Source organism: Macaca nemestrina, chromosome 13 (genome assembly GCF_043159975.1).
Source record: "Macaca nemestrina isolate mMacNem1 chromosome 13, mMacNem.hap1, whole genome shotgun sequence".
Lineage (NCBI taxonomy): Eukaryota > Metazoa > Chordata > Mammalia > Primates > Cercopithecidae > Macaca > Macaca nemestrina.
Genome location: NC_092137.1, coordinates 31,972,599 through 31,993,841, shown reverse-complemented (window position 1 = coordinate 31,993,841; position 21,243 = coordinate 31,972,599). Strand labels below are relative to the sequence as shown.

Genomic DNA, 21,243 nt, shown 5'->3' with positions numbered 1-21,243 from the left:
TGTAATGGCAGTACTTTGGGAGGCCAAGGCAGGAGGATCACTTGACCCCAGGAGTTCAAGACCAGCCTCGGCAACATAGAACTCAGATCTGTTAAAAATAACAAATGAGCCAGATATAGTGGCATGTGCCTATGATCTCAGCTACTCAGGAAGCTGAGGCAGGAGGACTGCTTGAGCCTGGGAGGTTGAGGCTGCAGTGAGCCATGATTGCATCACTGCATGCAGCCTGGGTGACGAAGTGAGACTCTGTCTCAAAAAAAAAAAAAAAAAAAAAACCAAAAACCAACCTCAATAATTGTGTTACATAGTAACTTCAAGTAAACCTTGAACGCCTGTAAATTTGTCTTTCAGACCAAAAAAAAAAAAAAAAATTACAAAGTATTTTTAAAGTTTAGAATTAGAACACAGGGCCGGGCGCGGTGGCTCAAGCCTGTAATCCCAGCACTTTGGGAGGCCAAGACGGGTGGATCACGAGGTCAGGAGATCGAGACCATCCTGGCTAACACGGTGAAACCCCGTCTCTACTAAAAAAATACAAAAAAAATAGCCGGGCGAGGTGGTGGGTGCCTGTAGTCCCAGCTACTCGGGAGGCTGAGGCAGGAGAATGGCATGAACCCGGGAGGCGGAGCTTGCAGTGAGCTGAGATCCGGCCACTGCACGCCAGCCTGGGCGACAGAGCGAGACTCCGTCTCAAAAAAAAAAAAAAAAAAAAAAAAAAAAGAATTAGAACACAGTATAGATCATGTGTTTCCTAATTTCTTCTAGAAGTCGCATCATTAACTACATTGTTATTTAACGTAGGCTCTCAATTCTGTTGTGTTTACCATAGTTACTGTATTTATTTCAAAGGTTTTTCTTTCTAGAATATCTTGATTTTGAATCTGATGATTAAGCTTAAAAATATTTTGTTTTGTAGCCATGCAGGATATACGTACTGTGGGTCTTGTGCCGCCCATGCTTATAAACAAGTGGATCCGTCTATTACGTAAGTAATGTAGTTTTGTTTTAAGTTGGAGAAGCTTGAGAATTGATTGCTTTGTGATAGAAGTAATTTGCTTTTTATACTTACTGTTATTATGTGCTCGATTTCATGAGGGATTTGACTTTTGATGAATTTTACTATATATAGGTTACTGAAAACTTCAATACTTTTTTGTTGTTGTTTGAACATCTGCTTTTTACCTTCCCTTTGGCATGTAAAATGTTTAGTTATGAAGGTTAAATATTTTGTTTTTAAATATTTCTTTGAAAACCCAGAGATGAGCATTCTTAAGAAAAATGCAAAGCCCTCTGATCTGTTTTAATCATTTCGTAATTTAAAATTCTTTATTGTACTTGTTAAAATTGTGGTTACTGAAAGGATAATTTGTCATTGACAGGATAAGGTATTTGAAATATTTTAGAATCTGACAGTGAATTTAATATGATGTTTGAGGCATATTAACTCTTAATAATTCAATGACAGCTCTGAAATTAGCTTAAAAAAAAAAAACTTCCTGGGAACTTGAGACTCCTTTAATAGTATACTACTCTGTAAGAAACTGTGAACTTTCAAGAGGTTTTGCTGGAAATAGTCACTCATTTTATTTACACAGTTAATTTACTAGCTGTGAACCAATATCTGGCCCTAGTTTGCCAGATGTACAAGCTATGCGAATAGGTAAAGTGATCATCTTAGTTCTGTCAAATACTGATTGTTAGGTCTGAATTAGTAGAGATGTAGTATAGTTGTTCAAAAGAAATAGCTCATAGCAGCCATGATTTAATAAAGAAAATCATGCACAGCCCACTTGCCTTTGAGCAGTTCATTCAAAGTTTTTAAACAAAAAAGCTGTTCTTTCAAATTTTTATGTAGCATTGTCTGTACATTTTATTATAATTCATTGAAAATTACTTTTGGCAAGCTTTTACTAAAAAGAAAGCAATGATATTTATAAATTGGTGAGGTTTTGGCTAGACCTGTCTCATTTATGATGTTTTGAGGAGCATTGTTCACATTTATTCCCTGATACGTGTTTAATATATAATCTTAAATAATTTCATGAATAAGAGCAAATAGAAGTTAAATTGAAATGATTTTTTAAAAGTCCAGGCCTGGTGGCTCACACCTGTAATCCCAGCACTTTGGGAGGCTAAGGTGGGCAGATTACCTGAGGTCAAGAATTCGAGACCAGCCTGGCCAATATAGTGAAACCCTGTCTCTACTAAAATACAAAAAAAAAAAAAAAAAAAAAAATTAGCTGGGCATGGTGGCACATGGCTGTAGTCCCAGCTACTTGGGAGGCTGAGGCAGGAGAATTGCTTGAATCTGGGAGGGGGAGGTTGCAGTGAGCTGAGATCGTGCCACCACACTCCAGGTTGGCAACAGAGCAAGACTCCATTTCAAAAAAAAAAAAAAGGATTTTTTATAAGTTTCTTTCATTTGACTTGGGCCTGTAAACCAGCTATAATAAAAGTTAGTTTATATAACAGCCTTTTCTTTTTGAAACCTTCCTCTATTTGGCAAAAGTTTTGTTGATAAAACTCGTGTGCTAGTGGGACACTCCAGAGTTAAATTAGGTTTAGGAATTTGTAGAGGGGTATAGAGTTTATATTCGTAGAAGTGGGAAGTATGTGTTAAATAAGTTAATGGAAAGTGAGAAAGAAGGCAAAAGGAAAGAGGAAAAAATGGAGGAGTGCCAAGGACTAAGAAGAGGAAGATAAAGAAGATGAGTAGAAAGAGAGGCAAATGATGGCTGATGTGATCAAATTATTTTATTTTAATTAATTATTTTTGAGACAGTCTGGTTCTGTCACCTACGCTGGAGTGCAGTGGTGCAATCTTGGCTCACTGCAACTTCTGCCCCTAGGTTCAGTCAGTTCTCCTGCCTCATCCTCCCAAGTAGCTGGGACTACAGGTGCACGCCACCGTACCGAGTTAATTATTTGTATTTGTGGTGGAGACAGGCTTTCGCCACATTGGCCAGGCTGGTTTCGAACTCCTGACTGCAGGTGATCTGCAGTCAGGCCTCGGCCTCCCACAGTGCTGGGATTACAGGCATGAGCCACTGTGCCCAGCCCGATCAAATTATTTTTTGTAATTACTATATAATAATTGAATTCTGAATGAATAAATTTTAAGGTCTAAGTGTAAAATTAATAATTGACAGTCACAGTTGATTTCTCTTGAAAGAGGCACTCTCTGGGAATTATAATGTCTTTAGAGTGCTTTGAGAAAGTAGAGAAAGAACATCCTTATGAGAAAGGTTAAATTCTATACTACCACTTTCTGTTCTTAACTTCCACATTAATCCATTTGCATTCTGTTTTTCAGCCAGGATCATCTTTTGAAAATGTAAATGATACTATGTCACTTTCCAGAATTTAAAAGTGGGTAGGGGATACAAATATGATTTTAAAAGGCATTACAAATAACAGGTAGCAGTTATTCCAAAATTGATGTTAGAATGCTGACTAGCAGCTTGGAAAAAGAAATTGGTTTAGAACCTCTGCTAACACCATCCATCAAAGTAAATACTAGTTAGGTAAGGGTATTAACATATCTGGAGAGGCATTTCAAGCCACAGCTAATTTGGAACACCATGTCTTAATGTTTATGAGACATTGTTGAGAAGAGTATAAAGCATGATAAATTGTAATTAAATTACATGAAAAAATAACTCAAGTCATAATGTAACCAGTGGAAGTGATGAACAGAATGGGAAAAATACTTGCAAAATAAATGACAAAGGATAATATCAAAAAATCATAAAATTCTTAGTACTTAGAGGCTAACTCATCATAATAAGAATATGAACTGAAATTACAAGAAGTAAATGTAATTAATAAAAATGGAAATATGTTTTATTTTTCTACAAAAATAGAAATAAAAACAGTAGTGAAGTGCCAATTTAAATGAACAGTTTGAAGAACAATACAGCTGGGCGCGGTGGCTCATGCTTGTAATCCCAGCACTTTGGGAGGCCGAGGTGGGCGGATCACGAGGTCAGGAGATCGAGACCATCCTGGCTAACACGGTGAAACCCCGTCTCTACTAAAAAATACAAAAAATTAGCCGGGTGTGGTGGTGGGCACCTGTAGTCCCAGCTACTCTGGAGGCTGAGGCAGGAGAATGGTGTGAACCCAGGAGGCGGAGCTTGCAGTGAGCCGAGATCGCGCCACTGCACTCCAGCCTGGGTGACAGAGCGAGACTCTGCCTCAAAAAAAAAAAAAAAAAAAAAAAGAACAATACAGTTGTGTAATTCCTATAATCCAGAACTGGCTAGATTATGGCAAAATTAGTTTTTTATTAAAAAAAGTGCATTTCAATGGACTATATCAGGTTAACGCTTTAGGAAAGCAATTTGATAATATATATTAAGAGTCATAAAAATGTATATAATTACTGGCTTAGAAATTCCCGTTCAGAAGCTCTATCCTAATAAGTCCCAAAATGAAAAAAGTTAAATGTGTTAAGTTTTCTACAGCAGCATTGTTTTTTAAAAGAGTCTTAAGTTTCTGATAGTGCATTGACTAAATAAAAAAAGCAGGGTATAAAATTGGGCAAAATTGGGAAAAAGAATGTACTATATGAGGTTAAATAAATTATTGTATTGGATGCTAATAGTTTGCATATGTTTTCTTATATGAGAAATAGATATATTATTTTAATGGTGAAAAATATAAAATTTAAAAGCATTTGTGCAAAAATGATTACAAGTTGAGGGGATTAATGATTCTTAAACTGACAGAATCGTTCTTTGATTTATAATATGACTGGTCAGGGCCTAATAACATTTTTCGTTCTTTTTCTTCTTCTTTTTTTTTTCTGAGATGGAGTCTCTCTTTGTCACCCAGGCTGGAGTGCAGTGGCACTATCTCGGCTCACTGCATCCTCCACCTCCTGGATTCAAGTGATTCTTCTGCCTCAGGCTCCCAAGTAGCTGGAATTACAAGCATATGCCACCAGGCAGGCCTGGATAATTTTTTTATTTTTAGTAGAGATAAGGTTTTACCATGTTGGCTAGGCTGGTCTCGATCACGTGACCACAAGTGATCTGCCTGCCTTGGCCTCCCAAAGTGTTCGGATTACAGGCATGAGCCACTGCGCCTGGCCAAGATTTTTCTTTTCACAGTAACTAGTAGGGCTGATAACTTAATGGGGAGTGTGAGAAGCAGGTTTTGAGGTGATAATGAAGATTGTTTACAAACAAACTTCCCTATTTCATGAAGAATTAGTAGCAAAGGTTTTCAGATGTTGCTTTCCAAGAGAAATGGATGAATAAATTAAAGCATATTTATTTTAAAAGTTTATTAAGTGACTGCTATGATCCAGATATTGTGGTAGTGCTAGAGACACAGCAATTAATAAAACAGACATGGTTTTAGCTCTGTGCTGATAGATTGGTAGGTGAGATAGATATTAAGCATATGATAATGAATATAGATATCTTATTAAAAACTAAAAATTTAAAAGCTGAAAGTGAAATACAGTGGTTCTCAAACTTCTTGGTTTCAGGAACCCTGTATACTTCTAACTTATTAAGGACACCAAATGTAGACCACATCTACCTTTGTTGAATGCATTCAAAATTAAAATGAGATACTTAAAAAATTATTTTAAAAAGTAAACAAATTAGAGGTTAATAAAAACATTTTTAAAAATGAGAAGTACATTTTCTAATAGAAGATAGTGGGAAAAGTGGCATTGCTTTAACTTTTTTTTTTTTTACAAAATGTAAAAATGTCATATTTTTACTAGTTATTAAATCTCCTTTTAATGTTTGGCTTAATAGAAGAAGATAACTATGTTCTCATATCTAGTTATGCATTCATCCTGTTGTCATCATTTGTTTTGGTTGAGGTATATGAAGAAAATCTAACCTCACACAGATACGTAGTTAGAAAAGGAAGAGGAGGAGTGTACTTACCTTTTCAGATAATTGTGGATGTTTTTCTTTAATACTACACCAAAACTCAACAAATGGTAGTTTCTTAAAGGTTACTTATAATGCGAAATCTGAAGTTCCTATCAGTGAATTTTTGTCCTTTTTTTTTTTCTTTTTTTTTGAGATGAAGTCTCGCTCTTGTCACCAGGCTGGAGTGCAGTGGCACTATCTCGGCTCACTGCAACCTCCACCTCCTGGATTCAAGTGATTCTCCTGCCTCAGTCTCCCAAGTAGCTGGGACTACAGTCGCGCACCACCATGCCCAGCTAATTTTTGAATTTGTAAGGTTTTACCATGTTGGCCAGGATGGCTCGATCTCTTGACCTCGTGATCCACTTGCCTCGGCCTCCCAAAGTGCTGGGATTACAGATGTAAGCCACCGTGCTTGGCTGAATTTTTGTACTTTTTATAAATTCATTGTCTATTTTACAGTTCGAACGGATCTTTTACCCTTGCATCATTTTGTAACGTGTGGAACATTGGGAAAATTTTTATTGTGTTATGCAGATATTTTCAATGCTGGTATTTCATTATATGATACTAAAAAATCACATTTCTTTTTGTTTGTTTTGTTTGTTTTTCTTTTTTTTGGAGAGAGAGTTTCGCTCTTGTCGCCCAGCTGGAGTGCAGTGGCACAGTCTCAACTCACTGCAACCTCCACCTCCTGGGTTCAAGGGATTCTCCTGCCTCAGCCTCCCGAGTAGCTGGGATTACAGGCATGCACCACCACGCCGTGCTAATTTTTGTATTTTTAATAGAGACAGGGTTTTACCATGTTGACCAGGCTGGTCTCAAACTGCTGACCTCAGGTGATCCACCTGCCTTGGCCTCCCAAATTGCTGGGATTACATGCGTGAGCCACTGCGCCTGGCAAAAAATCACATTTCTTAATGTCACCATGTATTTTATCAGACAGAATCATTAATTCTTTGGAGGCTATCAAGCTTACAGTGATAAAAGTTTTATGAAAGTCTGATTTTCACTTGAAAACCTCAATTTCATCATTGACAACAAATATATTATTTTCTTTAAAGTACTAGATTTTGGGGTTTTTTTCCCCCCCTTTTGAGACAGGATCTTGCTTTGTTACCCAGACTGGAGTCAGTGGCATGATCATAGCTCACGCAGCCTTGAATTCCCAGGCTCAAGTGATCCTCCTGTTCCAGCCTTCTGAGTAGCTAGGACTGCAGACCTGTGCCAGCATGCCCGGCTGTTTTTTCAAAAATTGTTTTTGTAGAGATGTGGTCTCACTATGTTGCTCAGGCTGGTCTTGAACTCCTGGCCTCAAGCTATCCTCTCACCTCAGCCTCCCAAAGTGCTGAGATTACAGGCATGAACCACCGTGCCTGACTTCCATTCACTTTGGAGAAATCTTCTGCCAGCTACCTAAACTGGAATAGCCATAATTTATCTACAGTCATCTTTTGAAGTAAAAATTTTGTTCCATGAGGACAATGTCTGGTTCGGCTTACAACTCACAACTACACAACTGCTTTTTCCTGAGACATACTTCCATATGCAGCAGAAATGTTTTATCACCACAGATTGAATGCATTTTGTCATAGAATATTAAAAATATACCTACTCAAGAGTCAAGATTTAATGAAATTAGGAACTCCCTCCCTTTTAAACTTAGTGTGAGTAAGGTTAAAAAATAGGACTACTAGTACATATTGATTATACTACTTTGATCTTTGTTCTAATGGGCCAGTGGTTTTATGCTCCCCTCACCTTTGCACCGTAATTGCAGATGAAAAAAGTAAATAACTTCCTTGCATTCTTTTGAAAATAGTTTTAATTTTATGGACTGCTGCATAGGGTCTTGAGGAATACCAGGAATCCAGAGTTCGCAGTTTGAGAACTATTGTTATAGACCTTAAGAGGGTGACTTGATTTAAATTGTGGGAAAGGTATTCGGGAAAGTATCTCCGAGGAACAGATTATTTATTTATTTATTTATTTATTTATTTATTTATTTATTTTGAGACGGAGTCTTGCTCTGTCGCCCAGGCTGGAGTGCAGTGGCGCAATCTCAGCTCACTGTAACCTCCACCTCCTGGGTTCAAACAATTCTCCTGCCTCAGCCTCCTGAGTAGCTGGGACCATGCCTGGCTAATTTTTTGTATTTTTCATAGAGATGGGGTTTCACCGTGTTAGCCAGGATGGTCTTGATCTCCTGACCTCATGATCCGCCTGCCTCGGCCTCCCAAAGTGTTGGGATTTCAGGCGTGAGCCACCGCACCCGACCGAGGAACACATTTTTTAAGGCAGGCTAGCCAAGCAAAGGGGAACAAAAGCATGGGTTTAAAAAGTTTGAAGTAGGCAAAGTTTTTAGTGTTACCAAGGAACTGCAGGAAGACCAGTATACATAAAATATTATGATCAAGGTGAGCAAGAGTAATAGCTAATTTGCTAGTGCATTTGAGAGTGCAGAGCCCATTTTAAGGATTCTAGATTTTATCTTGTGACCATGAAATGCCATGAAAGGCTTTAAGCAAGGGAAGTGATAAGATCTGTGTTTCCAGAAAATGACTTTGACTGTTTAAGGAATTTAAAAAATGATACATTTTAGTTCTTTTCCATATTGGTAGTTGACACAACATCTGAGATTCTCTAAAATCTCAGAATTCAGGATGTACTTAGGTAGTAGTAACTTGATTTTGATACGTATTTTTCAGAAAGCCTTGCAGGACAGAAAAAGAGAGCAAAAAGAAATGCTTTTTGGGGCCAAATGACATTTTTTTCTTTGGTTAAAATGTCTTCACTTCCTGTGAAACACCTTTACCAAATTACTTATGTTCCATTATTTGGACTAAGTAGCTGAATAAACAGTCATGAGGGTACACACTCAGGCAGCTTATACATTGGGTGCACAGACTACATTCATCGTTGGAACTCCACAAATGTGAATTCTTTATTATAGCTATTATATATGAAGTGCATTTATTTCTAAGAGAATGCCTACTGATCTTGCCCGTCCCCCCCATTTTTTCATATTAAAGGCTTTTTTTTAAACCTGTGTATCAACAATGATGTTGTGCTAATATTGAAAAGTTACGCCTTTAAAGACAAAGCACCTTGCAGTCAAATAATGGGAGAGAAAGTGGCATTGCTTCTAATGCCTCTTTTATTTATTTCTCTTCAAAATATTCCTGTGGCCTTGGTGTTTATGGATCTAGCATTCTAACAAAGAAAATGCATGAACTTCAATGTACACTATTCATTTTCTTTTGTTAGCATTTAGCTAACAAAGAGACCCATTTTGAGATTACTACAGGTTTAAATGCCCCATTTTACTTTCCTTTCAATGACATTTAGCTTTTTCTGGTTTTGTTTTTGGATATATTGCTTTTAAGGGTTTTATATTGAGGGGACTTAAACATTTTTTTTCTTATTACTTCTTTTAATCAAATATGGAACTTCACTTGGCTATTGGCGAGTTTTCTACCAAATCAGAAAGAATCTGTAGAGTACACAGTTGGTTAATTGAGATTGGTGGGGCTCTTTTTCCTTCATCTAGATTGGGGCAGACAAAAAGGCAAACAAGGAAAGTAGTCAGGTATCAGAAGAGTTAATTAGGTTTCTGGCAGACCTCTGTTGTTTATTTCTGGAGCAGTGTATCTTTTGGCTATTGTTAGAACCTTATTACACTTAGGAAATTTATGTATGCCTTGAATTTAGATTGTTATTTTAAAAATCACTTCATATTTTGTGTTTTAGATTTTCCACAAGTGCTCTGATGTTAAATATTCTTTGTCTGTCTTTTCATATATTTCTCAATCAGAAAAATGCCCTTTCTCATTATTTGATTCTTGGTTCATGTACTACCTGGCCCTAGTCATGTTACCTAAACATTTCTGAATTACTATTGTCTATAGCCCACTTTAGCCTTTAATTTAAAAAAAAGTGTCATGTTATTTATTTATGTGCTGTTAAGATAGGTGACCAGAGTGCTATCTTTTAGTTTTCTTCATTTAGAAATCTATAGATTTGACTTTTTTTTTGAAATGGTTCTTGAATTGATGATACAGGTGGTGACAAGAAGTGAGGATTAGCAGTGCCAATAACATAATGAAGGAAGAGAGGTAGAAAGAAAGATTCTGTCTTCTATAAGGAACTTAAATTAACGAGCAAAAAGCCGTCTAGTTAAAAAGAGGGCAAAGGACATGAACAGACTCTTTTCAAAAGAAGATACATACGTGGCCAACAAGCATACAAAAAAATTCTCATAATCAGTAATCACTAGAGAGATACAAATCAAAACCACAATGAGATACCACCTGATAATAGTCAGAGTGGCTATTATTGATAAGTCAAAAATTAACAGAGGCTGGCAAGGTTGTGGAGGAAAAGAAATGTTTATACATTGTTGGTAGTAGTGTAAATTCATTCAGTCATTGTGGAAAATAGTGTGGCGATTTCTCAAAGAACTTAAACCAGAAGTAGCTCTGGACCCAGCAGTCCCATTATTGAATATGTACCTGAAGGAATGTAAATTGTTCTGCCATAAAGACACATGCACACGTGTGTTCATTGCGCACTGTTCTCAATAGTAAAGACGTGGAATCAACATAAATGCCCGTCAGTGGTAGACTAGATAAAGAAAATGTGGTACATATGTACACTATGTAATATTACACAGCTCTGTAAAAGAATGAGATCATATCCTTTGCAGCAACATGGAGCTAGACACCATTATCCTAAGCAAACTCCCACAGGAACAGAAAATCAAATACTGTGTGTTCTCACAAGTAGGAGCTAAATATTGAGAACATATGGACATAAAGAAGGGAACAACAGACACTGAGACCTACTTGAGGCTAGAAGGTGGCAGAAGGATGAGGATAAAAAAACTACTTATGGCATACTAGGTTTATTACCTGGGTGTCCAAATAATCTGTACACCAAACCGTGGCAACATGTAATTTACCTGTATTACAAACCCATACAGGTACCCTTGAACTTAAAGTAAAAGTTAAAGAAAAGGATAATCTGCTTCTGACCAGAAATGGCCTGTGGATGAATGTTTGCTGTGTGTGCTGTCTTAAGGAGGTTCTGGGACTCTAAACTGAGAATCACTTATCCACAACTTTCTTTGTTTTTTTTTTTCATAGCAGAACAACTTAATATGCACAGCTTTATCTCCTCCCTCCCTCCCTGCAATATATGAAGTAACATATAACCAATAATTGGTTAATTTTCTTAGCTGTAATAGAATTTTATAAGAATAAATATATTGCTAAAGCACACATTCCCTGGCCTGCAAATTTTTGATACAAAAGAACTAGCTCATCTCTCAGCTTTTGTTCATTAATTGAGCAATCAGTAATACTTTTCTAGCTACATAGCATATCATATATTTTCTTCAAATAGTTTTGGCTTTATGAGGCTGTAAGTTTTGTATGTGATGTGGGAAGGTTGGTTCATGTGAATATTGGAGAACAGAGAAGATTGATAGCTTTGGAATTCAGATTGTAGGGCAGGTTTGGATATTTGACTTAATGAGAGGAAATTAACATTACTCTTGATGTCAAGATAAAGAGATTGTACAGATTTAAGCTACACTTTAGCTCAGTTCTTTTCTTTAGACTACAGTGCAAATAACACATAATCTAGTTTCTTTGTTTTTGAGAATGACTTCTACTTGAATGGGAATAGAGAAAGCTTGTTGTATAGAATTCTTTTCAACAAGATGCGTTTTTCACCCTACCATGGAGGAAATATGGAAATAGCTTTATCAGAATGCCTTTTTATAGTGGATATTTTGTATAGGTATTTAGAATTTTATGCTATTATGTATTTTTATTAAAATCATGGTGGATCTTAGAAGTGTATTTTAGAATGTGTTAGAATTTTGAAATTTTAATAGCTTAAATGTGTAAAATCCAGTTAATAAAATCCAGCTTCTGAAAACCTGTTGTATCCTTGTCATTGTGCATACAGAGATTATTTTATGTATAGTGGTTTGGTTTACTGTATTAATTAATAGCTGGTATTTCCAAGTACTGAATATGATTCTTTTAAAGGCCATCCAACAAAGACAGAAATAAGGAATTGAACTTAACTGAGGAGCAAGTCATTATTAGGTGTATTAGTTTGCTAGGGCTGTCATAATAAAATACCACAGATTGGGTGGTTTAAACAACACAAATTTATTTTTTAACAATTCTGGAAGCTTGAAGTTCAATATCAAGTTTGTCAGGGTTGGTTTCTCCTGAGGCCTTTCTCCTTGGCCTGTTGTAGGTGGCCGCCCTCTTGTTGCCCCTTCTGACATGATCATATCTCTGTGCAGGCATACTTCTGGTGTCTCTTTTTCCTATAAGGACACCAGACTTATTGGATTAGGTCCCCACCCTAATGGCCTCATTTGAACTTAATCGCCTCTTTGAAGACCTTATCTCTAAATAGCATTACAGTCTGTGCTACTGGGGATTGGTTCTTCAACATGTGAATTTTGGAGGGGAACACAGTTCAGCCATTAACAGTTGGTAATTAAGAAGGAAAACAAGTGGTTTGTAAGAATTGCTTTTTTCTCTTTTATTTAATAAGGTTTGTGTAGAAGTGCAATTGTTCCGTGTTTTTTGTTGTGTGTCTCCTAGCCGGAGAATTTTCATCCTTGGGCCTTCTCATCATGTGCCCCTCTCTCGATGTGCACTTTCCAGTGTGGATATATATAGGACACCACTGTATGACCTTCGTATTGACCAAAAGAGTAAGTATATAGAAATAGCTTTCAAATAGCTAATGTTCTTTTAATAGGACTTGGAAGTTAATTTAAAAACTTATAAAAGTGAGCATCACAAGTAATATCTCAATATTTAAAATAAAATTTGTTATAACTAATCTGCATAAAACAGCAAAAAAAGAAACTCTTCCATATCCCTAAAAGGCAACTAGTGTTTTTCAGCTAGCTACAGAAATCTGTCAGATCCGCCAGTGTGCAGATTGTAGTGGTTACATTAATATTCAGAAAAATGCCATGTACTCAGTGTACCAGGAGACAAAAAATTAGTACCCATACCAATTTCATGAAAGATTCTGGGCGTGTTAATCTCCTTCTACGTAATGCCACTTTCTCACTGTAAATAGATAATGCTGATAATATCTTTATTTTCTTGTAAATGATTTTTATGGGAAAAAAATGAGCCTTTATGAAACTCTGAAAGAAACATGCTATATAAATGATAAATATATTTTATTTTTAAACATGCCTACAATTAAGATTGATTTATATTTTTCCATAGGAGTCCAGAGTCACATTTTTATTTAGTTGTTCTTATACAATAGATGTATAAAGTAAAAACCTTTTGATTTTATAAAGGTATTTTTTTTGGGGGGGAGGAGTAATTTTAAAAATACAGAACAGTATAAAGAGTAGTATAAGAAATTAACTGATGTACTTAACATCCATAATTTATTCAGAGTTTCTCGCTCATCCTGAACCCAATTTACCTTCCCAGAAGTAACCACCTTCATAATCTGGGTATATATCCTTTCAGTTGGTCAAATTATTCACACACATGCACGCACACACACACATATATATGTACACACACACACACTGACCCATACATATTTATTTTTGATTTTAGAGATGGGATCTCACTCTGTTGCCCAGGCTGGAGTGCAGTGGCATGATTATAGTTCACTGCAGCCTCAAACTCCTGGGCTCAAGTGATCCTCCTACCTCAGCCTCCCAAGTAGCTAGAACTACAGGCACACATCACCACACCCAATTTATTTAAAAAATTTTTTTTGTAGAGGTAGGGTCTTGCTATGTTGCCCAGGCTGATCTTGAACTCCTGGTCTCAAGCAATTCTCCTGTCTTGGCCTCCCAAAGTGCTGGGTTTATAGGTGTGAGCCACTGTACCTGGCCTCAAATTATGTTTTTAAGCATGTTAGGGGTGCTATTGTTTCAAAAAATTTTGCAAAAATTTCTTGTATAGAATAAAAGAGTCGAAGCCTAGTGTGGTGGTTCATGTCTGAAATCCCAGCACTTTGGGAGGCTGAGATGGGCAGACTGCTTGAGCTCAGGAGTTTGAGACCAGTCTGGGCAATGTGGCAAAACCCCGTCTGTACAAAAAAATACAAAAATCTGCTGGGCGTGGTGGCACATGACTGTAGTCTCAGCCACCTGGTTGGGAGAGGGCGTGGGGTAGTGAGGTAGGAGGATGGCTTGAGCTCAGGAGGTAGAGGTTGCAGTGAGCTGAAATCATGTTGCTGTACTCCAGCCTGGCCTGGGTGACAGAGTGAAGCCCTGTCTCCAAAATTAAATAAATTAATATGAAAATAAATAAAATAATAAAAGAGTCCATTTGCAAGAAAAAATTCTTTTTTCTTGTTTTTGGCATAAGTTTTCATAATTTGGGGCTTTAGGTATCATAGAATATTAGCAATTTGTTAGTGCATCTTATTAAGGAAACGACTATTTCTAACCTTACTTCCTGAGATGTTTTAGGGAACATATTTTACTTTTAAAACCTTGTTGGGGCATTCAGAAAATTTTAATTTTGGATAGCTTGCCAGTGAAGAAATGGAGAATTTTTTCAAGATAAGAGGTCATACAACCATTTCTTTCTGTCTTTGGTATAGGTAAACCCATTTGAGGATTTGTTCTATTCTATGCTAAAAATATTATATATATTTTTTACACATTAACTTTTATCTCTTTCTTGTTCTACAATATTCAGTTTTAAGTATAGTTCATCAGAAGGGCCTGAATTACTAGTCTTTTTAAGTTGGGATGGTATTGTGGCAAATTTATATTTTGATCTATCTTACAAGCTGAATTTTGAATTTTCAGGAAAATAGCATTAGTGAGAATTTTCTCTTCGTGGTATGGCAGAAACCTGAGGTGTGAAATAATACCACACGTTTTATTAAAAAAACTCAGAAACTATGCGTTTGACCTCATGAGTTAAATAGACCAATGGTTTTTCCATATTTCAGTAGGAATTCTAATTATGTTCTTGCTAGCATGTACTGATTAAAGCCAAGGAAAAGCCTAGACCCAAAGGTGATTTTAGAAATAATGAAAGGAACTGATGAAGAGTTTAAATGATCATTTTTTATTTAACTATGTAACATATGCAAATGATGAGTAAGTCTTTACATGTATTACTGTTTTACCTGTTACATAAAAACTAGTTCTGTTTTTTTCTCTTTCTCCTTACTCTCCCTCCTTTCTTTCCTTTCTTTCTATTGTTTTGTTTTAATAAAAATGCAAGTATTATATGGTGTTTCTGTCTCTTGCCAAAGCATGTAGTTTTGTGTTACTGGGTGGAATCTCACTGGATAAGGATATGCATTAATATATTTGTTTTACTGTATTTTGAAATCTCTTTAGTTTACGGAGAACTATGGAAGACAGGAATGTTTGAACGCATGTCTCTGCAGACAGATGAAGATGAACACAGTATTGAAATGCATTTGCCTTATACAGCTAAAGCCATGGAAAGGTATATTGATTGATATAAGAAATCCCCAGGAAATCATAGACATTAATTTCTTTGGTAATTTAAAACTAGTAAATCCCAATAATTATCAGGGTAAAGAAATGAGATAAAAAATTGAGACAGGAGTGTCTTAAGGTGGATTGTTGGTTTTGAGTAGTTTTCCTACGAAGGCTGAACATGTGAATTGACATGATTGTTTTATTACGTGGAAGTATTAAAAAAGCCATGGGTATGTGAGTGTATGTGGGTATGTATATATCTTGCTTTGCTTGTATTTTATTCATTCGACATTTCTTTATCTCAAAATAATAATTCCATTCTTTTCTGGTACAATGCTATAATTAATCGTAAAATTTTAGGCTTGTATTTAATTTTGGAGGTGATTTATTTCAACCTTGTGCAAGGTACATGAATCTCTTTTATGGTATGCTTGACAGACTGTTAGGTGGTACCTGCTAAAGGTCTTCCTGTGATGGGGGGTACTCACTGTACTGTGAGCTGAACGAGGACAGGGTCAATATCTGTTTTGTTCTCTACTGTATACCCCACCACCTAGCACAGTGTCCAGCACATAGTAGTTATTAATGTATTTTGATAAAATAAAAAATAATTATTTCAAGGATTTTCTTCTTTTAGTGAAACATTTGGATTAGGATGTCTTCTCTTTTGTAGGTTTCTCTAATTTTTAAAACCATTTCCTATATATGGACTTAATATTTCATATTTAGTTTGGCAGTTCTAAGTATGGTAAGATGATTCCTTCTGGATTTGGTCATTATATTTTCTTACTAAAGTACATGATGCTCTGTAGGCTTTCAGTAAATATTAATTAAATGTACTAATAAAGTCTAAGATAACATTATATTTTTTATGTTGATGTGGCTTACTGTTGGCTAATGTGCTTGTGATCAGCCAAAGCCCAAGGCCTTTTCATAATATTCAGATGGATTATTTTCTGTTCTCAGACTTTTGTGTGATTTCTTTTTGTATGTCTTCTCAATTATTGCTGTTTAGTTTTTCTTGTTTAGTTCATTGTTGCAGTCTTTTTGGATTGTTTCCACTCTTACTCTGTATTCAAAGTATTATTTACTTTTCTCAGTCTTTTGTCTGCTTCTGCTCACAATGATAACCATGAAGAATTATATAAATCTGAAGAATTTTCAAAAATCAGTGCGATACTACATTGTAAGCAATATAATTTTCGGGTTTTTAATACATTCTAATTCTTCAGAAATCTGAAACCATATGTATTATTTCTTAAATTGTTGTTGTAATCAGAACTTTCTCTTCTTCAACTGGAAAAGATAATTGAATATTTTTATTCACTGAGATGTTTGCATATTTTGTCATGAGAAAATACAATTTAGACTTAATAAATACTAATACTTCGGGTGCAGTGGCACATGTCTGTAATTCCAGCAGCACTTTGGGAGGCTGAGGTGGGCAGATAACTTGAGCCCAGAAGTTCAAGACCAGCCTGGGCAATGTGGCAAAACTCTTGTCTCTACTAAAAATAGAAAAATTAGCCATGTGTAATGTCGGGTACTTGTTGTCCCAGCTACTTGGGAGGCTGGGGTGGGATGATTGCTTGAGCCTGGCTGGTTGAGAGTGCAGTGAGCCGAGATTATGGCACTGCACTCCAGCCTAGGTGACAGAGTGAGACCCTGTCTCAAACAAACAAACCCAAAAAACAATAGGACTGATAAACTGACAACAATATCCTCAAGGAGGTTATAACAAGATAACATTTTTATTGTTATTTTAAAAGTAAAACATGTACATTGTGGAACATTTAGGAAAATAGAAACTTAAACCCAGCAAACCAAATTCCTACTTATAATTCCCCCTTTTAAATAGTATCAAATAAACTACTGCCACATAACATTAGGATCCCTATTATTGACCCTTCTTTTCTTTGTAGCATTAGTTGGACTCATTACCTATGTCAGTTATTTATTACTAAGTAACAAAACTCTTACTTAAAATTACCTATATCAGTTATCTTTTACTAACTAACAGATTTAAACTGTGACTTAAAATCACAGCTGTTTATTGCCTAAAATTTGGGGGCCAGGAATTGGGGCAGGGAACACCTTGCTCTGGTCCACAAGACACTGACTGAGGTGGCTCAAATGGGGCTACAGTATCTCAGATAGTGTCACTCATGTATCTTGGGCCTTAGTGCTAGCTCTCTGTTGAGACCCCTCATTTCTTCTCCAGCTGACCTGTTTGTTCATCAAGTAGGGCTTTTTTTTGGGGGGGGGGGGCTACTCTCTAGAAGAATAGCTTAGACTTCCTTTTTTCTTCTTCTTCTTTTTTTGGATCAAGAGAGTAAAACCAGGAGTTTCTAGGCCTATTATGTCCTAGGCTGGAAACTACATAGCACATTTCCAGTGAATTGTGTTTTTCAAAGCAAATAAGATCACTGTGTCAGCCAAGATTTGAGGAAAAGAGCAATATATTGCTCCTCTTGATGGGAGGAGTAGCATGTGTGTACAGGAATAAGAGAAACTGTTGACAGCTGTCTTTGCTGGTGGTCTACTACAGTTCTTCCTCTGGTGGACAATTCGTGTCTCTCTAACATGTCATATACACCCAGGCTTCTCAGGATGTTCAGAAATCTTATTTGCTGTGACCCTAGGCTCAAAATTTATTATCTTATGATTTCCATCAAGTTAGGATGTGAATGAGGCTCCTTGAGTGTGGTTCCTCTTTTTTTGGAGGGGAGATATAGGGGGGAAAGATTCTCAGCTCTGTTGCCCAGGCTGGAGTGCAGTGGCATGATCATGGCTCACTGCAGCCTCTGCCTCCTGGTCTCAAGTAGTCTTCCCACCTTGGCTTCCCAAAGCAATGGGATTACAGGCATGAGCCACTGTGCTTGGCCTCTCTTTTTTTTTTTTTTAAAGAGGCAGGGCCTCATTCTGTCACCCAGGCTGGAGTGCAGTGGCACAATTATAACTCACTGTAGCCTTGAACTCCTGGGCTCAAGGGATATTCCTACCTCAGCTTTCAGAGTAGTGGCCCTACAGGTACGTACTACCATATCTGGCTAATTTTAAAAACATTTTTTTAGAGACGGGTCTTACTTTATTCCTCAGGCTGATCTTGAACTCCTGGCCTCAAGCGAGCTTCTTGCTTCAGTCTCCCAAGTAATGTCTTAGTTACGTATTGCAGCATAACAAATCACCTTAATGTATGTATTTTTTTCTTTTTTAAAAAAAGTTAAAAACAAACTTAATTTTTTGGGTGCATGGTGTATAGATGGGGTACATGAGAAGTTTTGATACAGTCATGCAGTGTAAAATAATCACATCATGGAGAATGGGGTATTAATCACTTCAAGCATTTATCCTTAGTGTTACAGGCAATCCAGTTATATTCTTTTAGTTACTTAAAAATGTACAATTGAGTTATCGACTATAGTCACCCTGTTGTGCTACCAAATACTAGGTCTTATTCATTCTATTTTATTTTGTATCTGTTAACCATCCCCACCTACCCTCTAGCCCTCCACTATTCTTTCCAGTCTCTGGTAACCATCCTTCTACTCTCCATGTCTGTGAATTCAATCGTTTTGATTTTTAGGTCCCACAAATGTGTAGTTTTTCACTTAAACGATTCTATAGTTTGGAAATTTGGTTGGGTTAGTGGAGACAATTTGTCTCTGTTTCATCTACTACCAGTTGAGGCAGGTCGACTTAGGCTAAAGACTCCAAGATGCCCTAGCTTCCTCTCTGGGGCCGTGGTGCTGGTTGTCTTCTTGAGGCACATCAGTTTTCATCTTGGTTCTCATCTGTCAGTGCCTGTTGACATTCACCCTTCAGGACTTCTCAGTTCACATGGTGAATCCTCTCTAGCAGGATAGCAATTGAGCAAAAGAAGAAATTTCCTGCTCTCTTAATGTCAAAGTCTAGAACTGGCACAGCATCACTCATGCCTCATTCTACGGGTCAAAGCGCATCATAAGGCTAAATTCAAGGAGAGGGAACTACGGATGCTACTTTTGATGGGAGGAGTGACATTGAGCATTGAGATGTGAAAAGAATTTTTGGTGATTAGATTCATAGAAACTGTGGTTAAGTAGTTGAGGGATTATTTGTATATAAGTCTGTGTCCCTTCCATGGTAGTTCCATAGTGTTTTCTCCCGGGAGCAGCTAGTCTTCAGTATATCTGCTATGCATTGCATAGTACCTGGTACACAAAAATATTTCAGTAATTGTTGAATGAATTAATAACTGTCTTGCCATTTTCAATACTTTAATTGTTTTTCCAAAAAGTGGATCAAATGTTCTTTTTAAAAAAGAAATTACATTTTTTTAATTTTCAAAAAATAAACTCTTGATCATCTTCGGCTACAAATATTCTTTTTTTAAACTGCTTTTCTTGTCATGAAGGTATTTTCCTGTCATTTTTTTACTTCAGTTTATTGGCTATACATAAGACTTTCTAGGCAAAGATGCTTGTAATACTTCAATCAATTCTTGACCATTTAACTTTTAAGCTTTCCCCCTATTTTTCACTATTATAAACCACATTATGTATTTAAAAAAAATAGATGTCTAAGGTATTATTTAAATTTCTGCTTTTTTTTTTTTTTTTGAGATAGAGTCTTGCTCTGTCACCAGGCTGGAGTGCAGTGGCACGATCTTGGCTCACTGCAACCTCTGCCTCTTGGATTCAAGTGATTCTCCTGCCTCAGCCTCCCGAGTAGCTGGGATTACAGGCGCCTGCCACTATGCCCAGTATTTTTAGTAGAGAAGGTGTTTCACCATGTTGGCCAAGATGGTCTCCGTCTCTTGACCTCGTGATCTGCCCGCCTCGGCCTCCCAAAGTGCTGGGATTACAGGCATGAGCCACCATGCCCGGCTGCATGTTTGTAATAAATTTAAAAATTATATTCATTAGAGCTTTTTTAAAAAATAGTAGTCTAAAGGAGAAAACATAAAATGACTCACAATCTCATTGCTCAGTTAACTCTGCTGACATAAAAAATATACGTACATGGTTAGAAAATGTAAACAGAATCAAGAAGTACAAAATGAATGGTGGAAGACTCTGGTTCTACTCAGCCAGTGTTTACTGCCAGTAAAGGTTTTTATGCATACACTAACATATATTTTAGCATATGTAAGTTTGTGTATTATGTAAAATTTATACATACACATTTATGTTTGAGTTAAAACATATAAACGAGATCATATCTTACGCACTTTGTTCTTTTTTTGCATATATTAAAATTTTTTTTCTTATGATTACTTTTTCTTTTGTATGTCACCATATATTATCTTTAATATTGAAATGCATAATAAATTTTACTGTTATAATTGCTTTTTTTTTTTTGAGACAGAGTTTCACTCTTGTTCCCCAGGCTGGAGTGCAAATGGCATGATCTTGGCTCACTGCAACCTCTGCCTCCTGGGTTCAGGTGATTCTCCTGCCTCAGCCTCCCCAGTGGCTGGGATTACAGGCATGTGCCACCATGCCCAGCTAATTTTTGTAATTTTTTTTTTTTTCTTGAGGCAGAGTCTCGCTCCATCGCCCAGGCTAGAGTGCAGTGGCACAACCTCGGCCTGCTGCAACCTCCACCTCCCGGGTTCAAGCGATTCTCCTGCCTCAGCTTCCCAAGTAGCTGGGATTACAGGTGCCCACCACCACGCCCAGCTAATTTTTTTGTATTTTTAGTAGAGACAGGGTTTCACCATGTTGGCCAGGCTGGTCTTGAACTCCTGACCTCAAGTGATCCACCTGCCCTCGGCCTCCCAAAGTGCTAGGATTACAGGCATGACCCACCACTCCCAGCCTATAATTGCTTTTTATAATTGCTCTTGAGGGAGGTTCAATTAGGTTTCAGTTAGGATAT

General features: G+C 36.8%; 1 protein-coding gene across 4 annotated transcripts in view; it reads left to right on the top strand.

Annotated features, from left to right (window-relative positions):
- The window catches only part of LOC105479691 (mediator of cell motility 1), a 144,698-nt gene that overhangs the window by 77,410 nt on the left and 46,045 nt on the right, over positions 1 to 21,243 (top strand). For all 4 annotated transcript variants that reach the window (XM_011737821.3, XM_011737818.3, XM_071076466.1 and 1 more), the window contains 3 exons: positions 917 to 985; positions 12,527 to 12,639; positions 15,274 to 15,385. In XM_011737821.3, coding sequence (XP_011736123.1) covers positions 919 to 985; positions 12,527 to 12,639; positions 15,274 to 15,385 — 292 coding nt within the window. In that variant the 5' untranslated portion in view covers positions 917 to 918. The remainder of the gene's footprint in view (positions 1 to 916; positions 986 to 12,526; positions 12,640 to 15,273; positions 15,386 to 21,243) is intronic.